The sequence below is a fragment of the Corylus avellana genome, chromosome 3 (assembly GCF_965113065.1).
Source record: "Corylus avellana chromosome 3, dhCorAvel1.hap1.2, whole genome shotgun sequence".
NCBI lineage: Eukaryota > Viridiplantae > Streptophyta > Magnoliopsida > Fagales > Betulaceae > Corylus > Corylus avellana.
Genome location: NC_142492.1, coordinates 18,009,442 through 18,030,533, shown reverse-complemented (window position 1 = coordinate 18,030,533; position 21,092 = coordinate 18,009,442). Strand labels below are relative to the sequence as shown.

The 21,092-nt window shown below is 42.1% G+C and overlaps 1 protein-coding gene across 9 annotated transcripts in view; it reads right to left on the bottom strand.

Annotated features, from left to right (window-relative positions):
- ABA3 (molybdenum cofactor sulfurase (LOS5) (ABA3)) overlaps positions 1 to 21,092 on the bottom strand; it is a 100,431-nt gene that overhangs the window by 31,478 nt on the left and 47,861 nt on the right. For all 9 annotated transcript variants that reach the window (XR_009439457.2, XM_059587771.2, XM_059587772.2 and 6 more), the window contains exons 9-12: positions 18,712 to 18,750; positions 18,478 to 18,634; positions 7,887 to 7,989; positions 6,465 to 6,581 (exon numbers count right to left, since the gene is read on the bottom strand). Coding sequence is in view for 8 of the 9 variants with exons in the window: in XM_059587771.2 (XP_059443754.2) it covers positions 6,465 to 6,581; positions 7,887 to 7,989; positions 18,478 to 18,634; positions 18,712 to 18,750 (416 nt within the window). In the remaining variant the exon portion in view is untranslated. The remainder of the gene's footprint in view (positions 1 to 6,464; positions 6,582 to 7,886; positions 7,990 to 18,477; positions 18,635 to 18,711; positions 18,751 to 21,092) is intronic.

The window sequence follows — 21,092 nt, the reverse complement described above, 5'->3', positions numbered from 1 at the left end:
CAAGTACTGCATCTCACTGTCTTTTATCCTCCACTTGCGACCCCTGGATTATTAATTATGGCGCCAATGAACATAGAATTGGTTCGTCCACTTCTCTCTCTGATTATCATCATGTTGATACACCCCACAGTGTCAGCCTAGCTAATGGTTCCCTCTCCACCATAGCCGGCTCTGGCCATACACATCTAAGTCTAGATATTGAGTTATTGTCGGTTCTACATGTTCCTAGTTTTACTTTTAATTTGTTATCCATTAGTAAAATTACGAAAAGCTCTTAATTGTTGTCAGTTTTTACCCTTCTTTGTGCATTTTTCAGGATCTCAAGACAAGGAGGATGATTGGTATGGGGCATGAAGTTGGTGGCTTGTATTATCTGGATCTTGCACCTTCATCTTCCTCTCATGCTTTACAGTCGTCAACCTTAGCTCTTCAGTGGCATTGTCGTCTTGGTCATCCTTCCCTTCCTACATTGAAGCATCAAGTTCCGAGTCTTCGTCATGAGTTGTCCGTGTTTTGCGAAGCTTGTCAACTTAGTAAGCACCATTGTGTTTCTTTTCTGTCAAGAGTTGTTAGTCGAGTTAGTTCATTCTGATTATTGGGGTCCTATGAATATTGCGTCCAATAAATTTCATTATTTTGTGACCTTTGTGGATGATTTTTTACGTATGACTTGATTATTTTTAATGAAAAATCGTTCAAAGTTATTTTATGTTTTCCGAATTTTTCGCAATTTACTCAGAAAATCCGTATTTTGCATTCTAATAATGCCAAAGAATACACATCTAGTTTTTTTGCCTCTTATTTGTTTAATAAAGGCATTATCCATCAAACCTAGTGTGCTCACACTCCACAACAAAATGGTGTGGCTAAAAGCAAGAATCGTCATTTATTGGATGTTGCATGTCCCCAAACATTTTTGGAGTGAACTGTTCTCACTGCTTGTTATCTCATTAATCGAATGCCCTCCTTGGTCTTAGATGGTGCTTCTCCTCATTCTCTCTTATACTGTTCTTCACCCCCGTTTGCCTTACCACTAAAGGTTTTTAGGTGTGTTTGCTATGTTCATAATTTGGGTCGTTATGATAAACTTGATCCACGTTCTACTAAATGTGTCTTCCTTGATTATTCCACAACTTAGAAAGGATATCATTGTTATAGTCTTGTTCTTCGCCGCTAGGTTACTAGCGCCGATGTCACATTTGTTGAGTCTCTTTCCTATTTTCCTATTGATGCGTCTTTCGGAGCATCTACCCTTGAGCCCGATCTCACGTATGTCCCAATGCTTGTTCCATATCTCTCTGAGTCTATCGTGTTGCCTCCACCCTCACCTGCTCCTCTCCAGGTTTATACATGCCGGCCACGCCCATCAGCTCCTGCACCTCCACCATCATCCTTCCCGTTTTCTGATTTGTTGGCACCTACATCTGATTCCTTGCCCGTTGCCCTCCGGAAAGGAAAACGTTTTGCATTACTCAACATCCTATCAGTCAGTTTGTATCCACTAGTTCTTTATCTCCTTTCCATTCTTACTTTATTTTCCATAGTTCTACTGTTTCCACTCCAAAGACGGTGCAAGATGCCTTATTTGACTTTGGTTGGAGGCAAGCTATGGAATTATAAATGAAGGCCTAGCATCATAATGGTATGTGGAAGCTTGTTCCATTACAGCCTGCTAAGAAGATTGTTGGTTGCAAATGGGTATACACGGTTAAGTTTAATCCTAATGGTTTTGTTGAACGCTTGAAAGCTCATTTGGTTGCTAAGCGTTATACACAAACATATGATTTTTTTTTATACGTAAAAATCATTGTATTAAAAGCGCAAGGGGCGCAACCCATGTACACAGGAAGTATACAAAAGAGCCCACTACACGAGCTTTAAACTGAAAAGGACGCACATAAATCTATAAATTCCGTAAGCGTTGAAGCTTGCGAAGAAGACCCCAATACCCTCCAAGAGAAGAGTGTTTGTAGCACCCTTTGCTTCAATTCTGTATTGCCCATTTCAAGATCCTCAAAGCTCCACGCATTCCTCTCTCCATAAGGACCACATTACACACAAAGGAACCATCCACCAAATGTGCACGGCTGACCGCTTTCCCCTTTGCCCTCTCCAACTTCCCAAGCATTCCTTCAAACTCCCCGGCATCACCCACGTTATACCAAATAGCTGGAGGATCATATTCCATACCTTTACAACAACTTCACGATGCACTAAAAGGTGATCAATAGATTCACCACTCTTCTTGCACATACAACACTATTCCATCATAATGATGTTTTTCTTTCGTAGGTTGTCCAATGTTAAAATTTTCCCCATAACCGCTGCCCAAACAAAAAAAGCCACCCTCGGAGGAGCTTTACTCTTCCAAATAAGCTTCCACGGACCATCCACCGGGGCTGAATTTAACTTCACCTTGTAGAAAGACTTCACCTCAAAAATTTTCCTATTCGAGGGGAGCCAACTAATTTTATCTACCCCTCCTTGCCTTACCTGTTGTGAATACAGCAATTCGAAGAATCTCGAAACCTCCTCCAATTCCCAATCATGAACAGGTCGAGTAAATCTTACATTCCAATAGATAGCTCCATTTACCCTCTCCATATTCTCCTCTACCCATACCTCCTTTCCACATGCAATATTAAACAAAGCGGGAAACAAATTCTGCAGAGGTGCCTCCCCACACCACACATCCTGCCAAAACAATACACGAGACCCGGTTCCTACCTCGAATCGCACATGTTGCTTAAACTCATCCCACCCCCTTCGGATGCTTTTCCACAATCCCACCCCATATGACCCTCCTACCTCCTTGGTAAACCAATCACCCCTCATCACCTCATATTTTGTCTCCACTAATTTCCTCCACCATGCATCTCTTTCATGTGCAAATCTCCACAACCATTTACCCAATAAAGCTTGATTAAATTGTATCAAATTCTTTACCCCTAATCCCCCCACCTCCATAAGCATGCAAATGTTGGACCAACGGACCAAATGGAATTTGAACTCATCTCCGTCACCTCCCTATAGAAAGTCTCTTTGAATTTTTTCGATCCGTTTTGCCACACGCACTGGAATTTGAAACAACGATAAATAGTATGTGGGTATGCTAGATAGCGTACTCTTGATCAATGTTAATCTCCCTCCCCTTGGATAGATACATTCGCTTCCACCCCGCCAATTTCATCTCCAACTTCTCTATGACCTTATTCCATATAGAGGGGTCCTTATTATGAGCCCCCAAAGGGAACCCCAAATATATAAATGGTATTGAATCCACACCACATCCAAGTATACTTGCCAATCCTTCTACATCTTCCACAATACCTATAGGAGCAATCATAGACTTTGATAAATTTATTTTCAACCCCGCAACCGCTTCAAAGCACAACAAGAAGCAGCGCAAATTCCGAATTTGTTCCACCTTTGGCTCGCAAAAGATAATAGTATCATCGGCAAATAGTAAATGTGACACTTCCATTACCTCATCAAACCGCGAACCCACCGAAAAACCAGCCATAAGCTCTCTCCCCGTCATTGCCTTCATCATCCTACTAAAAGCGTCCATCACCAAAACAAATAAAAGAGGGGACAAAGGATCCCCTTGTCTCACTCCCAGAGAACTACCAAAAAAATTTGCCGGTGTTCCATTAATGAGCATTGAAAATCATATAGTAGAGACATAATGATGAATCCATGCTCTCCGCCTTTCCCCGAACCCACATCTCTCCAACATGTATAATAGAAATTCCCAGTTGACATGATCATATGCCTTCTCCAGATCCAATTTGCAAATAAGACCTGGTTCCCCAGATCGAATCCGACTATCCACACATTCGTTCGCCATTAAAACAGAATCTAAAATTTGTCTGCCTGGAATAAAAGCATTTTGGGTATGTGATACAAGCTTCCCCATGACGGAATTCAACCGGCTAACCAACACCTTTGAGATTATTTTATACACTCCGCTTACTAGGCTAATAGGTCGAAAATCCTTTATGTCCACCGTTGATTATGATGAGATGTTTTCTCCCGTTGCCAAAATCTCTTTCGTTCGTATTCTTATTTCTTTGGCTACTAATCTTAATTGGCCCTTATTTCAGTTGGATGTCAAAAATGTCTTTTTACATGGGGATTTACATGAGGAAGTTTATATGGAGCAACCACCTAGGTTTGTTGCTCAAAGGGAGTATCAGAGTTGTGTCTGTAAGTTAAAAAAGGTTTTCTATGGCCTCAAGCAATCTCCGCGGGCATGGTTTGGGAAGTTCTTTGAGGCAGTTATGGAGTTTGGTCATCAGCCCTATCAGACAGATCAGTCAGTATTGCACTTGCATACAAATGCAGGCTACATTCTTCTTGTGGTATATGTGGATGACATTGTGATTACAGATGATGATTCAGGAGGCATTGCTCAATCGAAACAGTTTTTACAGCAGAAGTTTCATACAAAAGATTTGGAAAAACTAAGATATTTCTTGGAGATTGAAGTTGCTAGATCCCGAACAGGTATTAGTTTATCTCAAAGAAAATATGTACTTGATTTGTTAGAAGAGAAAGGTCTTCTAGGTGCTCGTCCTGTTGAAATTCCAATGGATCCTAATCAGAAATTAGTATAGGATGAAGGAGAATTATTTGAAAATCCTAGTAGGTATCATCATTTGGTTGGAAAGTTGAATTATCTTACTGTTACTAAGCCAGACATCTCATATGCAGTTAGTGTTGTTAGTCAGTTCTTGGAGGCTCCTAGGGTTTCACATTGGGAAGCTATTGCTCGTATTATTCAATATATGAAAAGAGCTCCTAGCCTTGGGATATTGTATAGACCAAATTGACACCTACAGGTAGTGATGCAGATTGGGCAGGTTCTCCCTCAGATAGGCGATTTGCTATAGGATATTGTACATTCTTGGGTGCTAATCTGGTGACTTGGAAAATTAAGAAACAGACGGTGGTGGCACGGTCGAGTGCTGAGGCATAATATAGGGCAATGTCTAATACTGCTAGTGAATTGACGGGTTACAACATTTTCTACAAGAGATTGGATTCATCGCTCCTACTCCTATCCTGTTATTTTGTGATAATCAAGTTGCTATACATATTGCATCTGACTCTATCTTTCATAAAAGAACCAAGCATTCGATTGTCACTTTGTTCGAAATAAGATACTCAACAGAGATATATCTACAGCATTCGTGAAGTCTTGAGATTAGCTAGCTGATATGTTTACAAAATCCTTGTGTCGAAAGAAGTTTGAGTTTATTTGTTCATATATATATATATAGTGTGAGAGGAAGTAGGCTACGTGAATATTGAGCCTCTTCTTCTGTTCTCTATTCATACAAACCCTAAACCCTATAACAGCTATCATAATGAAACAAGTGACAGGATTGCTCATATCACATAGTCGGAACACCTTTAGAAAGGGGGGGGGGAGGGGGGGGGAGGGGGGGGGGGCCGCGAAAATTATAGACTTGGTTCATATAGCAAATGAGTGCCAGGACAACATGTTGGAATTGGGAATTCCTGGTGCTACTTGCAAGTTGGACTTGAAAAAAGCTTACGTCCATGTCATCTGCGAGTTCCTATTATATCTTTCGGGGCGACTTGGCTCTCACACTAAATGGAGGAAATGGATGTCTTCTTGCATTACCATGGCCCACTTCTCCATTCTAATCAATGGTAGTCTGCAAGGCCCTCTCTCACCTCTCCTCTTTTTGATTGTCATGGGGGCCTTAGTTAGGATGTTATCCATGACTATGGTTGGCGATTATTTATCTGGTTTCTGGGTAGACATCCAAAATGTTGCGCTCGAGAAATATCCCACATTTTTGTAGATGACACGCTTATTATGTGTGATGCAGACTGAGATCAACATCATAATCTCGAACATATTCTCTTTTGTTTTGAGGCTATTGAAGGCCAATTTTTGGAATCTAAATGGGTCATGGGTGGGTGAGGTACCGGATCTGGAAGAGCTGACTGTATTATACTTTCACTGCCTTGTTTTCTTGTTCTTTCAGTCAAACAATTGGTGAATAAAGCATATCAGGATGGTGTTCCATGGATGGATGATTTTTGGCTATCTGTTCCTCAGATTTAAACTAGTAAGGCATTTAATTTATGATTATTGACCTGGTTAAGCTGCAAGCCTGCAACTAATTTGCTGAAATTTCTAATGTGTAAATTTCAGAAAGTTTGGTCTTAATAAACCAGCTCTCAGACTTATCCTTAACATCAACTGCGGTGATGTTAAGTGACCCTCAACTTAAGGGTACTTGAGAAAATCAACTAACCACTCTTAATGGAGTAAAAACATCAAATCAACAATTTCTTATGTGGCAAAAGTCAAATACTCAAATAAAATAACAAATCCAAATGAAAACAGTTGATGTAAGCATTGGATGATTAATCAATGTAAACAAATAAAACATAAATGTGTGTGGGCATTTCACAAAATTTACCCGTAACTGAATTCCAGATAAAGATGCCAGTTTTTCCACTTCACGGTATCCAAACCAAGAACCATCTGGCCTGCTCAAGTTGAATGAAACAATAGGACCCCACTCATGACATGATACCTGACAGAAATGCCATAACTCAATCATGTTCTTCTCAATATCGTCTTATTGAAATCTACCAAGATTTTGAAACTGGACAGTTAACTATTTTCTATCACAATAAAGGAAAACAGTTTTGAGCATAGGTTCATGATGACACTATAATAGATGCAGTACAGATCTAAAACCAGAACTGAGGCAGGGCCACCACTAAGAACAAAATGACCGATGCTTCTGGTACCAAATGTGGTGCATTGAAGAAGCTCTTATTGCCGATCTGGTGCAGGGCCTTTTAAAATTCATCGCTAAATCAACTAGGAAGGATTAAGTTCTCCTCCAAACTGACATGTGTTCAAAATGGATGTGATTTTCACATGCATTTTGAATAGAACATGTGAGAATTATTAAAAATCACATGCATTTTAGACACATGTTAGTTTAAAAGATTGGGTTAGAGAAATTTTCTCTAACCCAGTTTAGAGGAAAACTTTATCCAACTAGGAGTGCAATGAGCTTGGAGGCTGAGGCTGGTTTGAATGTAAAATTAGGAAAAGGCCAAAAGGTTTGATTATAAAACCAAAATTTCATTACAAATAGATAGGAAAGAAGAGAAAAGAAAGAGAAAAGGAACCCAGAATCACACTACGATCTCTAAGCATCATGACTAGGGTTCTTGAGCATCATATCGAAGAAAAATGACTTGAAATCGAGCAAGGCAACGAGTTTTTCCATATCCTTCATGGGCTTCAGAAAATATTGCTACATAGCAAAAAAAAGTGGCCACTAACAAAACTTGTGGACTAAGTTTTCAAGTCAATATGCTTGGATCAAACACAAACCCAAAAGTGAAAAAAGCCACAAAACTCACCCACCAGGCACATATTAGCGACATAACAAAATCTAAAACGAACTAACAAGAGGCTGGGAAAACTTAAAAGAATCACAATTCCCTAGGTCACCAAATCACAAAAATTACTCACGTAGCCAACTGAATAGGTTTTACCCTTGTTTCAGACATATTGATACTGAAGATTCATATTGAATAATTAGAGAACTCCTCAGCAGCTTTAAATCAGAGTGATACTCAACAAATTCCATTTCTTCTACTTATGTTGTTGTAACGCCCCACCCCTAATGACACACAATACTGTCTGCTTTTGGCTCCCCCGAATCAGACTTCCCAGGAGGTCACCCATCCTGGTACTACTCTCGCAAAAGCACACTTAACTGCAGAGCTCTGATGGGTTCAACCCTAGTAAACAAGAAGTCTACAAGAGAACATTAAAAGAGTAAATTTAACTATTAAACTTAGTAAAAAAAATTAACCTTTAAACTGTCACTTCCGTATACTGTGCACACACTGGCTCCATTGTCATGAATTAAGGCCAAAAGCGTCTTCCTCACATACATAGTAAGTGATGCTGTATGCCTGAAAGGTAAAAGTGAAGCGCACTTTAGAACATTACGTGTTAAGCTAAAACATGAATATTCAATCAAAAAAGAACAGAAAAGAAACAGCACAAACTGCAAGGAGAATGTACTTTCTTCAAAAATAATGAGATTATAACGTGTACTCATGTGAAAAAGAAATACAAAAGTTGACAGCCATTTTTTTCTTGACCATTGATGACAGATATGAGAACAAGAAATGTAAAAAAGAAGCACCTAACAATATTTTTGTTATTAATTAAAAACCAGTTGCAAGAAGTAGCTTCATTTACAACAGAAATACTAAGAGTCATTCTATACGTCAACACAAGTCACATAGTCACATCTTCCTCCCCAGAACCTTGAAAAGGTTCTTATGGAAAGCATTAAATGATTGGTCTATAAACAAAATCCTTGAACTCATATGAATCATTTCTTTTCCGTCTGAATCACCATATTGACTATGAATTGTCTTAAACTCTCAATCAAATAGATAACTATGACTAGATAGAAAAGAACCGTCCAACAAATGTTTGATCCTTTTGTTGCCACCAGTTCATCAAACACGGTCTCTTGTTCCACCAACTGATATTATTTGGGAGAAACTACATTTACTACCCCTTAAACTTATACCCAAATTGCAATGTCCTCCTAAACAATTTAGCCTTTTACTAAACCCCCTCTGTTAGGGTTTTTCGTTAAATCTGATGGAAAATGAAAATGACAAAAATACTCATGCTTATTATGGGAGTGGAGCTGGACGAAATAAAATATTATATTTCGGAATAAAGTAACCTCGTCCACAGCTACGCAACCCATGGGAGTAGAGCCGAAGGAGACCCACAGAAAGGAGGGTTATGACCAACGAATATTCTTAAATTTTTTTTAAAATTTAAGGGCATAATTGTGTTACAGTATCATATTACAGCCGAATATGGAATACTACCCCATCGTTGGGGTTACAACCTATTAAAGCTTGTATGAACGGTCTGGACACAAAAGGTGGAGGCTATTATATTATTTAACTTATCTTTAACCTAATACAAGTATCTTATTATTATTTTTTTTTTTGATAAGTAAAAAGATGTATAAAAGAGCATAGAGAGACGCAACCCTAGTATACAGGGAGTATACAAGAGAGCGAATAAGAGGAAGAAAAAGAAGAAGAGAACATAAAAAGAAAGTCAGGGAAGCTAATCACTATAGGCGCTAGCCACCCAGCAGTCCAAGTGAAAAGAGTGTACAAGGTCCTCTATGTTCCTAGATGAGTCCTCGAAACATCTAGCATTTCTCTCACTCCAGATGCACCACATGAGGCAAAGAGGAACCATCTTCCACATAACAGCACTGCGAGACTTGCCACCCGCCCACCAAGAAGCATACAACTCCCTGACACAACCAGGCATCACCCAACACAAACCAAACCGAGAGAAAACGGCATTCCACAAGAGACGCACAACCCCACAATGAAGAAAGAGATGATCAACTGACTCCCCATCCGATTCACACATGCAACAACGATTTATCATTACAATACCTCTCTTTTGAACATTATCCAATGTTAGAGTCTTCCCAAGCACGGCCGTCCAAGTAAAGAAAGCCACTCTTGAACGAACCTTAGTGCGCCAAATACTTTTCCATGGGAAAGGGATGGGATTTGTAGAAGCAAGGATCCTGTAATAAGATCTTACCTCAAATTTTCCTTTACGAGAAGAGATCCACCACATCCTATCCTCTCCTACCCCACTCCTCGAATGCGAATACAAGAGCGTGTAGAAAGAGGCCAAGACCTCCACTTCCCAATCATGAACCCTGTGAATGAAGGACACGTTCCACTGCACAGAGCCATTTAGACACTCCCTATTATCCGCAATAGACGCATCCTTATTGGTGGCAATATTGAAGAGTCCAGGAAAAGCATCCTTGAGAGACATGTCACCGCATCAGATATCCTCCCAAAACCTGATGTTGGACCCAAGACCAGGGACAAATCTGAAGTGACCTCGGAGTGACCTCCACCCCCTGCATATATGCTTCCATAGCCCCACCCCATGCGGACCACTAGGATCCCTAGAACGCCAACCGCCCCAAACTGCTCCATACTTAGCAACCAAGATCTTCCTCCACCAAGCCCCTTTCTAATGAGCAAATCTCCACAACCATTTCCCCAACAAAGCTTTACTCATCACACGCAAATTTCGGATCCCTAAACCTCCCTCAAAGATTGGGGAACAAACCTTCTTCCACCTAACCAAATGGAACTTAAACTCATCATTAATCCCACCCCATAAGAAATAACGTTGAATCTTCCCCATACGCTTTGCCACGGATGCAGGGATAGGAAACAACGACAAAAAATAAGTAGGGAGATTGGATAGGGTGCTTTTGATGAGAGTAATCCTTCCCCCCTTAGACAAATACAAGCGTTTCCATGGGGCAAGTCTTCTAGCGTACTTCTCCAACATGTCCTCCCAACTAGCCTTGACCTTGAACGGGGCCCCCAGCGGGAGACCCAAGTACTTCAAAGGCGTAGAAGCTGAACCGCAACCCAGGATGCCCGCCAGAGAGCTCACATTATCCATACTACCAACAGGAGCTAAAACAGATTTAGCCAAATTCACCTTTAACCCAGAAGCGGCTTCGAAGCAAACAAGCAAAGCGCCAATATTTCTTATTTGATGCAGATCTGCCCCACATAAAACCAAAGTGTCATCAGCGAAAAGAAGGTGAGAGATGATAACCCGATCCGACTCCCTACTTCCCATCGAGAAACCAAAGATGAGTCCCCTGTTAATTAAGGCATTGATCAACCTACTGAACGCCTCCATAGCTATAACAAACAAGAAGGGAGAAATAGGATCTCTTTGCCTCACTCCTCGCAAACTATCAAAGAAACCTGAAGAGGATCCATTGATCAGTACCGAGAAACGCACAGACGAGATGCAATGTTCAATCCATGAACACCAATTTATATGATCATACGCCTTTTCCATATCCAGCTTGCACAACAAGCTAAGTTCCCCTGATCTTAAACAACTATCCAAACATTCATTGGCGATGAGAACTGAATCCAGGATTTGCCTGCCCTTAACAAAAGCGTTATGAGGTTTCGAAATGACCCTATCCGTCACTCTCTTCATTCTGTTGGCTAATACCTTAGCAACAATCTTATAAGTCCCTCCCACAAGGCTAATCGGACGAAAATCCTTAAGATCGGAAGCTCCATGTGTCTTCGGAATAAGAGAGATAAACGTGGCATTAAGGCTTTTCTCAAAATAGCCTCGCTCATGGAACTCCGCAAAAACCGCCATAATGTCCTCCTTAATCACATCCCAGCAATCCTGGAAAAAGGCCATAGAAAAGCCATCCGGGCTTGGAGCCTTGTCCCTATCAATACCTTTCACCAGCTCCCAGACCTCCCTTTCCTCAAAAGGATCTTCCAGCCTAGAAGCCTCACCAATCGACAACATATTAAAATCAAGATCATCCAACCTTGGTCTCCAGGTTGAGGCTCTCTGTAAAAAAAGACTCATAAAAATTGGTAACATGGTTGCTAATGACCTCTTGATCTAAAGTTGTAGAACCACCCACAATCAGAGACTCAGTAGAATTTTGTCTTCTATTTGCATTAGCAATCTGATGGAAAAATTTCGTACATTTATCTCCCTCCTTCAACCAACGGATTTAGACTTCTGCCTCCAACTGATTTCCTCATGTAAAAGGTAAGTCTCCAACTCTCTAGCTAGCAACCTCTTTCTCTCCATTTCTTCTACGGATAACCCTCTCTCCTCTTCCACCCTATCAAGATCCTTTATATCATCCATGCGGGCTTTAATGCACCCTCCCACATCTCCAAATTCCTGGACATTCCATCTCTTAATGTCCCCTTTGAGAGCTTTCATCTTTTTAGCTAGAATAAAACTCGGAGTGCCCGGGAAATGGTAAGACTCTCACCAGCTCCTAACTTTGTCCACAAAACCCTCCGCTTTAAGCCACATATTCTCGAACTTGAAGGGTCTCTTGCCTCCCAAGAAACAATTTTTTTGATAAGTAATGTAATATATATCAAAAAAAGCGCAAAGCGCCTCTAAGTACACAATAATGTATACAAAGGAACCCAATCAAACACCCAGAAAAACCCAGAAAAAACCCAAACAAACCAATCAAAAACCCAAAAAAACCCAATCAAACCAAACACCCATCCAAAGGGGAATACAAGAGACCCAACCAAACCCCAAGAAAAGCCCTAGTGCATCTCAGGTGGAACCCTAGTGCACCTCAGGGGGAAAAGAAAAAGCATTTTTCGATCCCAAAAAACCCCGCCGACGCCGGCCCTTCACCGGAGAGATGGAGCAATCCAGATTATTGAGCTCCCTCAACCCCTTAACCTTAGAAGCAGAAACTTCAACCTTAGGGGCAGAAACTTCAACCTCAGCAAGCAGGTCCTTGTTCTTATGCAGCTGCTTTGCGACTTTTTCCTTCACCCTCCGGGTATAAAACAGTTGGGACGAGGATATAGAGGAGTAAATGGGAGTACCACTCTCTGTCATACGAGGAAAAGGACGGCTAAGGCTCCTCCCCATCTCAGCCGCCCCATCGAGAAGGGAAGTAGTCGAGAGTGAAGTGCATCCCTGCGACGAGAACAAGGAGGTAGTAGCAGGGGAAAGAAGACAGCCAACTTGAACCTCCACCGGCGCAGAGGGAACCAGAACAGGGTCCTTTCCCTTAGAAGACAAAGAATCCTTCAACACCACCGGAGCGGGAGAGACAGCTCTCGGACTCAAGAACCCACGACGAAACAAACCTTTCTCCGGAGAAGAAGGACGAACAACCAGCTCCTCCTCCCCCGAAAAAGGAACCTCCCTATCCCTGCAAGAGCTCGCCGGAGAGTCCACCTCCCAAGGAACAGCGAAGGCCTCCTTGAGAATAGAAAGACGAGCCGAATCAGTAATCTCCGAAGACACAGTCGCACCCCGGCAGGTTTCAGGCATCGAAGAAAGAGAACCCTCCCAGTCCCTGCGCAACGTGCTCGCCGGTAAAGCCTCCGCAGAAAGGGAAAAAGTAGCCCCCTGAGAGGACCCGTCACCGGCAGACCCAACAATCTCGCCCAAAACTCGCACCGGAGAGAGAGAGAACACTGCCGGGGAAGACCCATCGCCGGAATCCAAACCGGTAACCTGCAAACTCAAAGAAGACCTAGCCAACGGCTCCAAACACTCTTCAGAGGCTAGAGGAATCCCAGCCGATACAGACTCCAAAGGTAATGAGAACGAGTTATGGACTGGATCTGAGAAATCCGGATCCAAGTACTGAACCGGATCCAAATTTTGACCCAAACCCACTTCAGAGACCGACCCGGAATCACAACCCAAAGCAGAAGTTGATAGGCCCAAAAAACGAACCCTTTTACTCCTGCGATTGGGCTTCGAGACAACCCCTGCAACTTACGTTGGATTTGCCCTAGAAGCCTCAACAATCCACTAATACCGATCTTGCCCTTCTTCTTCTTCCTCAAACTCACTGACCCAGCCGCCTCCGCCAGAGGAGAAGACAAGCTCTCCAACGCAGAGCAATCCACGGCAGAACGCAACCCCAAACCGTCATACTCCGAATCCCAACAAGACGACCCCGGAAGCAAATCGAGAGACCTCGGATACTCAACTGCTCTCGCCTCGACGCCCGGAGAAGATCGAAGGACATCCACGAAAGACCTCCCGGAATCGACCCCCAAAGAAGGACCATCCATTTGAAACCCCGCCGAAGATGGAACCCCCGACTCCGCCGTACCATCCGACTTGATCTGTGCCGCCATCAGTTGCCGAAGCTCTCCCGCGAAACGCCGCCAGCCCCTCCCAAAACGTCCCTCCGGAAGCCAAATGACTCCCTTACGACCACCCTCAGCCAACACCGATACCTCCAAGAACCTTCCGGCCTTATTACCTCCCCCGTGGACCATCGTGGCCTTATCACCCTCACGGTAAGATTTGGCAATTTCTTCCTTCACCTGAACCTGAATCGCCGCTTCCACCGTTTCCACCAACCACGACGAACACCGAATGCTCGCGTAAATATACCCCACGAAACCTTTTCTCCTCTCCTCCAGACGAAGGTTAGGACACCCAACCTTTGCCGAAAGGCAGAAGGTTTTGGCTTCAAAAGAGAATCTGCGTTCCATACGCCAAACCCTAACGCGCAGCACCAGCCGCGCCACCGATCGCAGAAAAAACTTTAAAAAATTCAAATTTTGAAATTCATCCGAGTCTAGAGAGAGAGAGAAAGACATTTCTTATACTCCACCAGGAAAATAATAATAATAATTGGGTGTAAATGAATCCACCAGTGTTTAAACCAAAATGAGGGGTGCAACACGAGGACTTCCCAGGAGGCCTCCCAAGAAACAATTACAATCAAGAATAATAGAAGCGTGATCCGAACACACACGAAGAATCCTCTTTTGTCGCATACTTGGGTAACGAGCTTCCCATTCTGGAGAAACTAAGAAACGATCTAACCGTGACCAAGAGTGGTTGTTAGACCAAGTAGAGACCTCCCCAACTAATGGGAAATCCATAAGGCCCTGCTCCGATACAAAATCTGCAAATTCCCTCATTGCGCACCAAGAATACGCACCCCCCCCCCCCCGCCCCCCCCCCCCCCCCCCCCCCCCCGCGGATCTCTCACTAGGATAAAGAGTAGCATTAAAATCCCCTCCAATACACCAAGGCATTTCCCACCAACTCATTAGGCCCGGCAATTCCTCCCAAAGAAGACGCCTGATGTTATCTCTATTAGGGCCATACACCCCCGCAAAAGCCCAAACAAAACCATCATCAACGTTTCTAAAAGAGCAAGCCGCCACAAAACTGCCCAATGCCACCTCAACCTTTGTGACTACTCTTCTATCCCACAAAACCAAAATACCACCCGAAGCCCCTCTCGAAGGGACATAGCACCACTCCGCATAAGGGCATCCCCACAAACTTCTCACAAAATTGTTAGAAATAAAATCCACCTTAGTCTCTTGAAAGCACACTATATCCACCTTCCAATTTCTAAGAAGATTTCTAACCCTCAACCTTTTGTCCCTTTCATTCAAGCCCCTCACATTCCAAGAAAGTATCTTCGGCTTCATTAAATAACTAGAAAAGCCCTACCCTTTTTGCTATCCCTCAAAGAACTACCACTATGCACCTCATAATTAACGGAAAAATTAAGATTATTGAGCTCCCTCTTACCTTTTTTTCCGGTATTTGCTTCCACTGCCACTCCCTCTTTCAACACCTCTCCCGCCTCCTTACCGATGTCCTCATTATCCGCCATGATGTTCCCAAAAACCTCCGCCAACCGCCCATCTTCACCGTCACAAGAGACACCCACAAGCTTGCTAAAATGAGTTACATACTCCACCGAAATAGGTTCCTGATTCGCACATGGTTCCATAGCGTCATCCTGCGAAAAACGATCCTCATTTCTAGAATACGCTACTTCCGAAGAACATAAGCTCTCATCAAAGACACTAACCAAAATCCCTTTCCCCCTAAGAGAGTGATCCGAACCTGGCAAAACCCACTTCTCCATACCCGGTGGAATTTCCCCCTGCATGTCGAGCAACTTCTGCCCATTACCTACGCGTTCCCCCAAGTCCTTCCCCGACATCCTCTGGCCCAACTCCGGTTGATTCCATTTTTCCAAACCCGGCGAAAGCTCTTCCTGAAAAACACAGAAGTCCTTTCCAACAACCGGCGCCATCTGACCCAACTTGGCAGTAATCTTGTTATATGGGATTAGGGAAAAATCCTAATGACCAAATTACCCCCAAAACCCTAATGACTCAAACCCTAACTCTTCTAACACTCCCCCTCAAGCTGGAGCATATCATATGAATCCAGCTTGGAAGATCAAGCAAACGAAAAACAACTAGAAAAACATATTTTAAACACACCCCCTCAAGCTAGAACAACTTGGAGCACGCAATACAAAGACTCATGCAAATAACAAGATAATAAAACTTTATCGCCAGTCGAAAACTCGTCGGAAACTACAACAACCAAGATTTGATTGGATCTCGCCGCAAAACACCAAGGCTGGTCGGATACAACGATCACTAACAAGAGGTGATTGGGTCTCGCCATAAAACACCAAGGCCAGTCGGATACAACGATCACTAACAAGAGGTGATCGGGTCTCGCCTTAAAACACCAAAGCCGGTCGGATACATCAATCACTAACAAGAGGTGATTGGGTCTTGCCATAAAACACAAAGACCGGTAGGATTCATCAATAACTAACAACCAACAACTAGGATTTGACGAGTTTGCCGGAAAACAACTCCTGGGGAAAAAAAATATTCGCCGGAGCTTCTCCGGAGACAAGCTGGAGCTTCAAAACTGGCTGAAGACAGGCAGACCACACTGGCAATACCTAAAAACAGAAGCAAAACAATGAAAACATAACAGAAACAGTCACTGTAGGCTCGTCGGACCTTTGCTGGAGTATTGCCGGAGCTCGTCGAAACTTGCCGGAGAAGATAGAACATTCCGGCCACTCCAAAAACAGCAACTACAGAAGCAAACAATGACCACATATCAACGTTTCAACAACACAAACACCCACGCCGGCAACTTTTTTTTTTTTTTTTCCGATGGTCGCTGCAACTTCGTCGGCAACTACAGAACACACCGACAATCACACCCACATACCCTGACTGAAAAATATAATTTTTTTTTTTTTGGGAAGAACTCTCACCCCAGCAGCAACGACACTGTTTTTTTTTCCTTCAACTGGAGGTGTTCTGGTCACCATAAAACAAAAAAATAAACTGCTATACGAAGGTACTGCCCAATGCTGCCGCCAACAAGAGAAAACCCAACAATAGATTATCCAAGAATCGAAACAAACTTTGATACCATGTTATAGTTTGTATGAACAGTTTAGACACAAAAGGTGAAGGCTGTTTTATTATTCAACTTATCTTTAACCTAATACAAGTATACTATTATATAGGATTAGGGAAATATCCTAATGACCAAACTACCCCCAAAATCCTAATGACTCAAACTCTAACTCTTCTAACACAACCAAAGTAACTTAACTCTTTTATTCATGTTGGAATATCTTCGACTCTACTCTATTCCTTATTTTTGGAATAAAATATGATTATCACTGTTAGAATATTGATTTTATATATATATATATATAATTAATCTCATTAAAAGCGTAAAAGAAAAGGCACCCTACTAGTAGAGGCAAAAAGAACAAGAAAATCATGATAACTAATCACCACAGGAGAAACATAAGTTGGTGTCTAAAGATACAAAGTGCTGAAAAATAAAGACTTTATCTCCTCCAAAGTTTTCTCACAGCCCACAGCCCCACATAACTTCTATCATTCACAATAGCACTCCAACTACTGCTAGCATTCCACCAACAAGCATACAAATCAATTACTCGTCTAGGCAAAACCTAAGACAACCCAAATCGACTAAGAAAAACATTCAAAATAGTACAAGCAACCTCACAATAAAGAAGACGATGGTTCACGGCCACCCCATCGCTTTTGCACATACAACACCTATCAACTACAATGGCGTGCCGCATGCCGAAATTGTTCATGGTAAGGATCTTTCCTAGGGATCGCCAACTACACAAAAAACGCCACCCTCTACGGAACCTTAGTCCGTCAAACACTTTTTCAAAGGAAAAAAACACAATCATGACAAACCATGACATTTGAGAAAGATTTAACAACAAACAAACCTTTTTTTGGAAGGGGCCCACCACAAGATGTCCCCTTCCCGTCTCACTCTAAATAAATACAACACTCTGAAGAATGAGACAAAGCCTTTCACCACCAAATCATTGAGCCGCTCTAGTACAACTCATGTTCCACTGAATGTCACCTCTAGAAAATTCCATAAAAGTCGCAACAAAAGCACCCTTTATGCAAGTAATACCAAATAAAATTGGAAAGGCTTCCTTAAGGGCCGTATCCCCATACCAAGGATCAAGCTACAATCTAACCTTAGATCCATCTCCTACCTCAAATACAGTATAACTACAAAACTTCCCCTAACACCTCCTACTATTCTTCCATAATTAAATGATTAAATTCATTATTTCCTATCAGCTTAAATTCTTAGGATATCTAGTGATTTAACATGGTATTAGAGTAGATGTTATGAGTTTGAATTCTAACTCCACAAGTTACCTTAATTTCAGTTAAATATTTCATGTGTTTAGCCTCACTTGTAAATGAAGAATTTGAGCCTACACTTTAGGAGCAATGTTAGAATATTAATTTAATATGAATAAGTTTACAATTTCCTATCAGCTAAAGCTTTTGGGACAACTCAAGAATAATTTTTTTCTATTAAGGATCATGTACACAACATAAGCACACATAAATGTTTGTCAAACAAATACATATACTTCCATTTTTTTCATCAATACAAGCAATATGCATACTACAGAGGAAGCCAAGTCTACATACTGGGATATCGATGATATGGTTAGGGAATTCAGAATTTTAAACCCATGACGAATAGATGCTATGCTCAAGAATGAAGTGGTGCCATCCTCAAACAGTTCCTCAACCTCTTCTCTTCTTTTAACAAAGTCAATGTCAGCAATTGAGGCAGCAACTGTGCCTGTAAAGCTGTTATGGTAAAACAATCTGGCAACCATGATGAGCACTAATTTCAAATTATACATCTTAAGCACAAACCTCCGCTAAAGTAGGCTTTTTTCAATAACTTTGCAGCATCTGCAGAATTGAAATAATCAAAAACAAAATTAGGGACAAGCATTTTTTTTGCCTCAAAGATCAATAAGCCTAATAAAATTCAAACTTCTAAAGCTTCCATTTGCTAGTTGATATAATACAAACAATAAAATTCCTGGAGAAGAAGAAAAAAACACTCAAGCAAATAAGCCATGTTGGCAAGAGAGAGTGTAAGCATAGTTCGTTCAATCTTCACTACAAACAGTAGAGACAAAATATTAAACAAGACTGCTTCATTGAAACATAAATATAGATATTGCCTCAAAATACAATAAAAACTCTAGTTAAGTATACACATCTTTTAATTACCGATGTCCAGAAATTTTCCTTTTTAAAAGGGCAATTGCCTATCAAGCATACTACTACATTTGCATTGGTTTGTATATAAGAAAATAATGTTTTATAGCAGGTCGTCTTTGTCTAATATGAAGCATTTGGAATGTGCAGACTGCGGTATGATACTCAGTATGCAGACTTAATGAGATAATTTCTAGAACTTAAACCTTTCATCCATCAGCTCTAAATGTGCTCATGGGTGTGAATTTCCTTGGAATTTGTTTCCCACCCAGGCCACTCATACGCCTGTCAATATTATTTAGAACTATTTCTGAGAATATGTAAAGGATAAATGAAATCAACACTCAGCTGTTACTGGTACTTTTTTTTTTTTTGATAAGTAATAATGCATTAAAGAGCGCAGAGGGGCGCAACCCAAGTACACAGGGAGTATACAAGAGAGCGACTAAGCAGGGGAGAGAGAAGAAGAGAACATAGAGAGGAAATCAGGAAAATTAATCACAATAGGAGCAAGCCAGCCTGCAGTCCAAGAGAAAAGAGTGTACAAAAAGAAATGAACAAGGTCCTCAAGAGTCCTCGACAAATCCTCGAAGCATCTCGCATTTCTCTCCAACCACAGGCACCATAAAAGACAAAGGGGAGCCATCTTCCACACCACGGCACAACTAGATCTCCCACCCGACCACCAACTGGCAAACAAATCCTTGACACTTCTAGGCATAACCCAACACAAATTGAAGCGGGAGAAAATAACCTCCCACAGCTTGCGCGCTACCCCACAATGAAGAAAAAGATGATCCACAGACTCCCCATCCGTTTTACACATACAGCAACGATTAATCACCACAATACCTCTCTTCCGAACATTATCCAAGGTGAGAGATTTTCCAAGGGCGGCCGACCAAGCAAAAAAGGCCACTCTCGAAGGAGCCTTTGTGCGCCAAATACTTTTCCAAGGAAAATGATTGGACTCTTTTGAGACAAGCATCCTATAAAAAGAGCGAACCTCAAACTTTCCTTTTCTAGAAGGGGTCCACCACATCCGATCCTTCCCTTCCCCACGAATCGAGGTCGAATACAAGAGCGAGAAGAGGGAAGCTAAGACCGTCTCCTCCCAATCATGAATTCTACGGGTAAAAGTGACATTCCAGTGGACCCTACCATTTGAGCACTCCCGAATATCCGCTATGGAAGCATCCTTATTGCTAGCAATATTGAAAAGACCGGGAAAAGCTTCCTTGAAGGACATCTCACCACACCAAGTATCCACCCAAAACTTGACTTTCACCCCCAATCCAGGATCCAATCTAAAGAGGCTCTGAAACAGCCCCCAACCCTTACAAATGTATTTCCATAACCCCACCCCATGCGTTCCTCGAGGAACTTTAGAACACCATCCGCCCCAATCCACCCCATACTTAGCCACCAAAATACTTCTCCACCAAGCTTCTTCCTCATTTGCAAATCTCCATAACCATTTCCCCAAAAGAGCTTGATTAAAAAGACGCAAACTCCGAATCCCTAAACCACCCTCATCAAGCGGAGAACAAACCTCTTTCCAACTGACCAAGTGAAACTTATGCTCGTCATTGAAGCCCCCCCATAAAAAATCCCGTTGGATCTTCTCAATGCGATTCGCCACAGAAGCCGGAATGGGGAAAAGAGACATAAAATAGGTGGGGAGATTGGATAAGGTGCTCTTAATGAGAGTGAGTCTCGCCCCCTTGGACAGATACGAGCGCTTCCAAGGGGCCAACCTTCTAGCAATCTTCTCCAACAAATCATCCCAAATAGCCAAAAGCTTAAACGAAGCCCCTAGAGGAAGACCCAGATACCTCAAGGGCAAAGAACCAGTGCCACAACCCAGGATACCAGCCAGCTCCCCTGTCACCACCGAGCCTCCAACTGGGACCAAGACAGATTTGGCCCGGTTAACTTTTAACCCTGAGACCGCCTCGAAGCCTATAAGGAGGGCTTTAATAAATCTAACTTGGTCAGGAGTAGCCCCACAAAAAACCAGCGTATCA